General features: G+C 36.8%; 2 protein-coding genes across 2 annotated transcripts in view; both read right to left on the bottom strand.

Annotated features, from left to right (window-relative positions):
* trpv6 (transient receptor potential cation channel, subfamily V, member 6) overlaps window positions 1–589 on the bottom strand; it is an 8,714-nt gene extending 8,125 nt beyond the window's left edge. Inside the window, exons 1-2 of the mRNA XM_026999188.3 lie at window positions 503–589; window positions 1–115 (exon numbers count right to left, since the gene is read on the bottom strand). The exon at window positions 1–115 is cut by the window's left edge and continues 31 nt beyond it. Of these exons, the coding sequence (XP_026854989.3) occupies window positions 1–85 (85 nt within the window). The 5' untranslated portion in view covers window positions 86–115; window positions 503–589. The remainder of the gene's footprint in view (window positions 116–502) is intronic.
* Window positions 590–7,612: 7,023 nt separating this feature from the next.
* The window catches only part of ephb6 (eph receptor B6), a 39,968-nt gene continuing 37,580 nt past the window's right edge, over window positions 7,613–10,000 (bottom strand). The window contains exon 19 of the mRNA XM_026999110.3: window positions 7,613–10,000. This exon is cut by the window's right edge and continues 574 nt beyond it. The gene's annotated coding sequence lies outside the window, so the exon portion shown is untranslated.

Genomic DNA, 10,000 nt, shown 5'->3' with positions numbered 1-10,000 from the left:
ACATTTCCTGCCATCCTTTTTTGTTTTGGCAGCGGAACCTAAGCTGACTCCACCAGTAGTTGAACTGTGACAAAGCCGGAGTCATGTTGTCAGGGAGACGATCCAATTGAAGTGACTGACAGGAGGGGAGCATGTTTCATTAGAGTGGCATATATCTAACAAACATGAACTTACCTAATACTATTTATTCTCACTCATAAGAATTCACTTAAAAGTGTATTGGAACTTTTTTAAATGCTGCAAATTACTTTGCAAAGAAAATTTTAAAATCTTACTACAACTGTTCGATTATCACTATTAGAGGTAAAAAGATATGTAACAACACACATGTAAACTACAGAGAATCAGACGTGTCACACTTATAAATTCATTATCTCTTCACATGTCACTTTGCTCAGGAAAAAGAGATCATAAATTAATATTATATATTATAAATTCATATTAATATTTAATAGAAAACTACACATTTACCTGCCTGTGTTACCTCATTTTAATGTCTTACCTTCTGGAAAGTTTTTAGGTTCCACTAAATTAGCAGTTTTAATAGGAAAAACACCTCTGACATAAAAGGTTTTGGAGAGCCTTTGACAACACACAACAGTCACTGCATTAGTTATGTGTCTGCTGTATTTATATGGCGGTGGTGCTTCATGTGCAAAGGCAGGGCAATGTCAAAGAGGAGGAGAAAGAAAACATGGCAATATGCAAATCAACATAGGTGAGAGACGAGACATTGGACAGTGTACTGACACTTATCGATTTACAATAAACTATTAGATATGCAAACATAGGTGAGAGACGACACATTGGACAGTGTACTGACACTTATCGATTTACAATAAACTATTAGATATGCAAACATAGGTGAGAGACGAGACATTGGACAGTGTACTGACGCTCTTATCGATTTACAATAAACTATTAGATATACAAACATAGGTGAGAGACGAGACATTGGACAGTGTACTGACGCTCTTATCGATTTACAATAAACTATTAGATATGCAAATCAACATAGGTGAGAGACGACACATTGGACAGTGTACTGACGCTCTTATCGATTTACAATAAACTATTAGATATGCAAACATAGGTGAGAGACGAGACATTGGACAGTGTACTGACGCTCTTATCGATTTACAATAAACTATTAGATATGCAAACATAGGTGAGGGACGACACATTGGACAGTGTACTGACGCTCTTATCGATTTACAATAAACTATTAGATATGCAAACATAGGTGAGAGACGAGACATTGGACAGTGTACTGACGCTCTTATCGATTTACAATAAACTATTAGATATGCAAACATAGGTGAGGGAAGACACATTGGACAGTGTACTGACGCTCTTATCGATTTACAATAAACTATTAGATATGCAAACATAGGTGAGAGACGAGACATTGGACAGTGTACTGACGCTCTTATCGATTTACAATAAACTATTAGATATACAAACATAGGTGAGAGACGAGACATTGGACAGTGTACTGACGCTCTTATCGATTTACAATAAACTATTAGATATGCAAATCAACATAGGTGAGAGACGACACATTGGACAGTGTACTGACGCTCTTATCGATTTACAATAAACTATTAGATATGCAAACATAGGTGAGAGACGAGACATTGGACAGTGTACTGACGCTCTTATCGATTTACAATAAACTATTAGATATGCAAACATAGGTGAGGGACGACACATTGGACAGTGTACTGACGCTCTTATCGATTTACAATAAACTATTAGATATGCAAACATAGGTGAGGGAAGACACATTGGACAGTGTACTGACGCTCTTATCGATTTACAATAAACTATTAGATATGCAAACATAGGTGAGAGACGAGACATTGGACAGTGTACTGACGCTCTTATCGATTTACAATAAACTATTAGATATGCAAACATAGGTGAGGGACGACACATTGGACAGTGTACTGACGCTCTTATCGATTTACAATAAACTATTAGATATGCAAATCAAAGGGAGGAGAGGTGTGGGAATGGTCAACTTTCTAAAGTAGTCCCCCAGAAAGTGGCAGAATTTAATTACCACCCAGATACTTTCTAGGATTTCTAAGCTAATTTTTATGAACAAGTAAATCATTGTATTGATAAGTCTAGACAAGGTTGCATTACTGCAAACTAAACAAAGGATTCAAGGTTCCTAGACAGTTCAAAGTCTGCCTTGATGAGTAGAAACCCACCTAGCCACCATCATAGAGATATTATCAAAAAGTAGCTCAGTCAACACTTTACAAAATCCTCTCTAATTAAATGCCAACAAACCTGCCTAATAGATGCTGACTGGCACCACGATGACCTTACTTACGCACAATAACTTTAGGAACTGGCACGTTAACTTTGATGTGGAATTCTGGTTCCAGGAAAGACTCATAGTGTTGTCTTCTCTGGGAGGACAAGCCAGTAAAAGCGACAGGTATCGAAGCGGTGATGCTGAATACAGTTTCACATCACCAAACACTAACGCACAGCCGTTCAACTCTGGTGCCCCGAAACATATACGTGTATGTTATTTCACAGCGACGCGGTCTGTTCCTCACAACACAGCTTTAACGTTGTGGACTACCGCTGACTACCTGACAATGGTAGGGCCCTTTAGACTGGCTAATGATTGCTTTTGTTGATGCTTGCACTTCTTTGCAACAAGTGCCTAACAGTTACTTATGCTGTTCAGGTCGGTATCTGTCCAGACATTTCACTGACTATGGGAAATTGATAGAAGACATAACATTACTGCAGTGTAACAAAAAGGTATAGTATGAAGTTAATAAAATCACGGTGAACAGTTTCTCTAGGCTATTAATGGGCATTGCCTTTTAAAAGGCAATCCCATAAAACTACATCCCATAAAACAAACCAAGTTTATATATATATATATATATATATATATATATATATATATATATATCCTTTATGTCTTAACTTATGAATCAATAATGGAGAACAATGCTGTTCACAAACATTCTGTAGTCTTATGGTGTTTTCTGTGGACAAACAGGGATGTTGAGGCACGTTGTAAAGCCATCAGTAGGGGGTTTGTTAAAGGATAACAATAAAGCAAACAAGTCTTAGGCCTAATTATATGTTTAGACCCTTATGAAGCATTTTGCAGCTGTCTGAGGAAAGGGTTTTGGAACCTAGGGATCAAAGCCTGAATGAAGTCCACATATGACAATTAATGACTGACTGATACATATGACAATGATTTGTTTTGTCAGTTTGTGAGGTGAGAGATATATGAGGTCGAGGGTTGGGTGGTCATCTGGGCTACTGCTTTTGTCAAATAATGAGTAATAGCGGTCAGTCAACAGCTTTTTAAAGGATGAGCGAATGTCTTAGGAAGGCATTGCGTGACACTATCTTTAGCAAAAGGGGTTAAAGCCAGCTTAAATACGTGTTTATTAAAGCCTAATAGCAAATTCATGGTTGACTCCGTAATGTTTTGTTTTCAGCTACAAAACTTCAAATACTGTATCATTATGGGTCTTTTATCATTGGCTCTACCTTTGACCTTGTTTTTGTGATGCTGCCATCCCTGTGATATTAATGTATTCGGGGCTTGTTTTGAGGTTGCTTAGAGGTGAAGAATTTAAAGGTAGTGGATGTATTCCTAGAAAGTAGGTTTTTCTGATCTTTCTATAAAGGTCTGCTGACTTAAATAAATCAAGTAATGTATTAGGTTTCGGTGATTTTTTTTTTTTTTTACCACAAAGACTTATCTAAGGCAAAAACCTTTGCATTATTACATTATTATTGTATTGCGTTTTTGTGTTATATACTTTGCCAGACTGCCAAGCATGCAGTCCTTTTAAGGGAATTTTGAAAATGCACACAAAAAAAACTGAATAGAAATGAAATATAATGAGGTTCTTTAAAATCTAGTATTGCAATATCAGTGGAATCTAATCCTCTATGTGATTCAACATAATTATCATCATCATATTAGCAAATACAACATAGCAACAGCTGAAATTCGCTCAAGATCAATAGACAAATATCTTTTGCCTCCAGTTCGATGGCCAAATAAAATTATTTATTTCAGAAACCTAGCATTTAACCTGCACTAAGGAGAGAAGTCACTTGAAAACTGTGTGCTCAGGGGTCATCTACAAAATGACATACATGAGAAATTTGCATCTTGAAGTCACATATTCTACCCAGTCAAAGACAAGGATACAAGACCACAGTGTAAGAGGTTTTGGGTGAACATACAAACAAACAACAACAGAAAAACAAGGACAACAACAAACTGGAAACTAACTGCACATGCAAAAGTGGAGGTAATACCATGTAGACTGTAATGATAATAGGGAGAAGAAGACATCATCGACAACAATACAAATAATGTAAAAAGTCCCTATAAACTACTGCAGTTATTCAACCTTAAAGGCGAAGGTCTCTCTGTCCAATCAACATTCTTGATATTCTGCATCTGCCCTGAAAAGAACAGGATCCAAAGTCATACCCTTTGACACACTAATCAACAGCTCAGTGCACTGCGCACACAGCACCTGACATTTGTATGTTAATAACACCACACATTTTTACACTAGCCACGCTCAGCACCCGGTCGAGACAATGCTGAAGGTTACATGCTTTGTCCAGCATGACAATGTCGCTTTTCTCTGCTCAGGACTTACAGACATGACTTACAGCAGCAGGGAGCTATAACTAGCAGTCTCATTGGGAAGATCAGTCACACTGCAAATGATTTCTCAGACTTTGCAGCTAATCGGGAAGACCAGTCACACTGCAAATGATTTCTCGGACTTTGCAGCTAACAGTGCCAGATTTAACCCTGTGGAGGAGCCCAGGCAGTCAAAATCTGGGGCCCCCTTCGCAAAGTATTTCCCAAAGTGTTTTTTTTCCTTTGAAAGATTGTTGTAGTGGGGCCCCTAAAAGGTATGGGGCCCACAGGCCAGTGCCTACTCTGCCTATTTGGTAGTCTGGGACTAGTAGCCAAGCAATTATGGAAAAATAAATCTTGTTTTAAATAGCTTAGTTATATCTTAGGTTGCAAAGCATAAAGTGAACCGATGTTTTGGCAATCTGCAGAGCAGATTGCTGAAAATGCGCAGCATGCCATAGCCTGCTAACCAAGTAGTGGATAGCAACGAAGACAGCATTAAACACCATTATTTGTTATGTTAATTTTCACAACATTAGCTAGAGCTTTGCAGATAGCCTAAACATATTAGCTAAAGATATAGTATCTATATCTGTACATCTGTATATATAGATTTATACTCAATTACCCTGTTAGACAACAACTGTAGATATGTTATTATACAAAATGGATCTGTACATTCTGTAGATTGTGTACATATATACCCAACCATATACATTGTACATTGTGTATATAATCATAATATACATATATTGTACATACATTGTTAATATATTTTGTACATACATAGAATATATATATTTATCTTGCATATATATATTTTTCTCTATGCACCCCTGTTTCCTTTCCTCAGTTTGGACAGATCACTCTCCACCATCTCACTGCGAGTTATACTGTGTATGACTATGTATGTGACGAATAAACTGAACTTGAACTTGAACTTGAACTTAAAACACAGCAGACTGATCATACTTTATACAACCTTTAGAGTGTCACTTTGGTGAAATATGGAGTATGTAACAGTCTGACAAACTAGACTTGTCTTGTTTTTAGATTATTGGAGCAACTGGGTAAAATGAACATTACCATTAAAATATAACTTGCTGACTATTCCACAGATAACGTTACATTTTATGTCCCAAATTGGAATTGACTTTTCTAAATTTTGTCTAAAATTCAGCTGCCCTTGGATCCAACATTAATGATTATGGTGACCCGATGACTGGCAAAACCACATGTGGCCCAGTTCAACTTACTTTCCCATGGACTCGTTGTAGCAATAAAAGTTATTATTACCTTCTGGGGGAAAAAAACCATGAAGCACCTACTTCTAATATAGGGCAAGCAGAGCATGTTACCCTTAGAGAGAATACGATTTGTTTTAAAGGACAATCTTGTCACCATCGAGAAAATTGCATCCTTTTAAACATCCTTTTATTTCTTACTTGGAAGACAACTAATTGTATAAGAGGCTGCTGCTGGATGCACGCAGCGACTGAGGGTGAGGGGAGAGAAGAGTTATCAGTAGTTTGTGGATGTTGTTGTCCTCTTTTTTTTTATTATGATCTGAAATTCTGAAGCACTTCGAACTGGATATGTTGAACATTAATCACACCATGCTTCCTAATAAACAGATTAAACAAAAAACATAATTTAACATTCAAAATTGGTCACATTCTTGTACTGCACCCTAAAATACATGCAAGAACAGCATTAGGTGTTTGTTCTTATGTTCTGGCACTTTCCACAATCAGGGAATGTCATAGTAAGAAGACATTTCTGGGCACAGATTATTACAGTGTTATATTACACTGTTATATACAGTGTGTGTGTGTGTGTGTGTGTGTGTGTGTGTGTGTGTGTGTGTGTGTGTGTGTGTGTGTGTGTGTGTGTGTGTGTGTGTGTGTGTGTGTGTGTGGGTAGGGTTATAGGGGTTGGGTTGTTTGTTTATAGTGTTTGAATGAACTAAAATCCCTTCTACCTGCCAAATTTAGCAGAGCATGGTGTTTTACCCCTATAGCAGACAAGGATCTAATGTTGTGTAGAAAAGTCATCTCTGCATAGAGCTGACAAACACTGATGTATGTGTGATTAAACAGGACTTGTATCTGCTGACTTGTAATGTTTTATGGGAAAAAAGAGACACTGCTTCAATAGCACAAGGTTAGATTTAGAAGGACAGAAGAAGGAGAGAAAGAGTGAGCGAGAGAGGTCTTGTTTTGCATATTTTAAGAGGAAAATACACTGATTTTGTTTTGAATGATATGGTTTGAGCATCGACAAAATAAAAACTGCATCATCAGCAATACAACATACAAAACCTAAAAAGGCACCTTTAAAAGTTAATAACGTCAAGTGGAAAAGTCACACAGATAAAGGCTATTGCCTTCTACTAATTTTTCCAGTACATTGTATTGAAAAAACTCAATAAAAATCTTATTTTCTTTGTCCCCACATTTCACTAGTCCCCAGACTTTTAAATTAATGTCTATTTTTGGACCCCCCCCCCCCCCCATGATTTGATGTCAGTGACACAAGATTTGGAAGGATTTCTTATATGATCATTATTAAAGATACTAAATTTGTAAGATACTAAATCCAATATAGAGAGAAATAAAGTTCTATTAAAGATGTACATGTGATCCAAATATAGAGTCATTCATTAATATAGATTCATTCATTAATATCAGAATTCAGGAGCTGTTTTTCACAAAATAGAGAATTCCAGTCTGGCTTCAACTGACCATGACCATTGTAGATGTCACATAGATTTTTTAATATATCGGACATATTGCAGGTTCACTGACAATTTCCATATTTAAATAAAATCATAAGATGTATTCTGATTTTATTTATTTATATAATTTTACAAATCTTCACAATATTGTAATACTAGGAAACAGTAACAAATAATACAAAGTGCTCCTGTACACCCCCCCCCCCCACACACACACACACAGAGTGCACATAAAGCATCCACCCCTAAAAATCCAAATCAAGCTTTACTCAGACACCCATACTGATTCATTTTACCGGTAATACATCACAGTGTGACTTTATGCTACATAGTGAATAAGGGGGCAGTGAGCAGTGAGATACATGCATATATCCGTGGATGTCCTTTTGGAAGTGCTGTGGATGGTAAGAGTAATGCAATCTGCCCCTAGACATGCCCCCCCACGAAAGACTTACAGGAGACGTGTGTGTGTGTGTGTGTGTGTGTGTGTGTGTGTGTGTGTGTGTGTGTGTGTGTGTGTGGGAGTGGGAGTGCGCTTGTGGCCTGACTGGACGCGAACAGACAGCTGGACAATATGCTCCCAAGTCTTACTCAGAAGCCTTTTCCCTTTTTGTTATGGCATTAAACGTAACAATTGCTCTCAAGGTCTTCCAGAAGCAGAATGCAGGCATTTGGTGGGAATTTAATAATTATGCATAATAAAGCATGCCCTTCTGATCGCCCCTCTAGATGACTTTCAAAGTAAAGGCATTAAACAGTACTAATACATTAAATTAATACATCAGGATGGTGTAGAAATTATCTGAAGCATCACATTTTACCTTGTTTCACCCTTATTAAAAATAATATAAAAGCATAAAGTGTTCCTGTTTAAACTCTCAGCTGCACTTCTAGGTTTGCCCTTATAAATTTGTGTATACTGGCATATCTACATATATCTACTGCTGTATCAAAGCAATTAGCTCTGTGTTAAAGGCAGGTGAAGCAGTCTGTCGTCTGTCAGTGACAATGAATCAGGTTAACGTTCTCTGTCAGACCATATGCAGGCATGCATTAACTTAATGTTCTGTTGTATGATGGAACAGCTTCTGACACTAATGGTTCAAGTACAGTATTCTTTAAAGTACAGAAGGTTTCTTTAGTTTTTAGCATTTGTTTGTGGTCCCTAAAGAAACGTTTACCACACAGTTTGGGATTTAATATCCTGACGTAGGACAGGGCCCTGCATTACATATTTTGTGCTTACCAAGACACCACTCAGCTTTTCTTGGGACTTCATTTTTTCTTGAGTGCTTGTTCCTGAGAAGTTCAGGCTGATATGGACTGTGTAACTAACTTATAGTTCTCTGTATATTGCATTATATATTCTCTTTTAAATACTATAACATCCATTATGCAGACCTCAAAAAGTTAATTATGGATGAGGTGTGTATCATCAAATGCAGACCTAACTGGAATGTGGAAGATTTCCCTCTGAAGATAGCCTATTTCTGTAAGAGCAAAACTGCCACTTCCTAATTTGAACGCATATGCTCTGATTAGCCTGCAGTTGCTGACAATGTCTGTATGGCCTAAAGGTATTTAAACATTTAAAACATAAAAAAAAAACACTCCTGTACCCTTGTTGTCTTCTGTACAAAGTAAAAAAACAAACAAACCTTTTTTTGCACACTTTTTTTGCAAAGTGTTCAGGCATTTCCTGCTTTCTGTGCCGACACCAGATCCTTATGTCCTTGTGAGGTATGTGAACCTTTATGAATATATAAGATGATGTAAAATTCCACTGGACTGAGTGTGTGCAAAAAAAGAGTCATCCATCTTGATCTGAACATAAAAACGTATTACTGCATTAACATTACAGTTTTATGCAATGTAACAACTGTAGTCGTTAATGCACTGAGTAATAGTTGCTATCTTGACTTGTCAGAAACAGAATGGAGAAGTTGGTTAAACTGAGATAACTCAGTGGTTTCTACTTGAATGGCAGTTATTTACATTTTATTGGGTAGTTAAATTATCATCTTTATAGGCCATGGGGGCCTCAGTTTACTTCTCTCTCTGTGTGGTAAATAAACTGATTTACCATTCTGATTGGACATTGACAGTAATGGGCGGAGCTAAACTAGCTACAGAACTGTGCAATAGTTTTAGGTCACCAGTAGATTTCTTGTCTCTTTATTAAAATACTAACAGAAAATTCAAGAAATATGTACACAAAATGAAAAGAAAAACAAATATTCTGAACAATATGGTTTCTACAGGCAAAGTCAGTGATCTCCCTTGACAATAAGCACATCTTGAACTCTTTTGGGGAGTCTGTCCTGAAGTTTTCTGAAGTCATCGTCTGGTACCATTCCATTCACGTTCCAATACTTTTAGGTTTAAGAGAGTCAGGTTTGTGCTCCTGCTCAAGTGTAAGGGGAGGTTACACTTAACACTTTCCACTGTAGCCAAAGAAGCTGTTTTATCAGATTTTTTATCTGTTTTTTTTTTTTTAAATACTTCATACGCATTTTCTGTATTTTCTGGTTGTATTCTAAAAAAAGAGATAAATAATTAAATATGGTTATTACACCATTACTAAAATAACAAATCTAATG

Source organism: Electrophorus electricus, chromosome 14, assembly GCF_041902795.1.
Source record: "Electrophorus electricus isolate QZ-2024a chromosome 14, ASM4190279v1, whole genome shotgun sequence".
Classification (NCBI taxonomy): Eukaryota; Metazoa; Chordata; class Actinopteri; order Gymnotiformes; family Gymnotidae; genus Electrophorus; species Electrophorus electricus.
The sequence above is the reverse complement of the archived record's forward strand: the minus strand, read 5'-3'. Positions and strand labels throughout refer to the sequence as shown.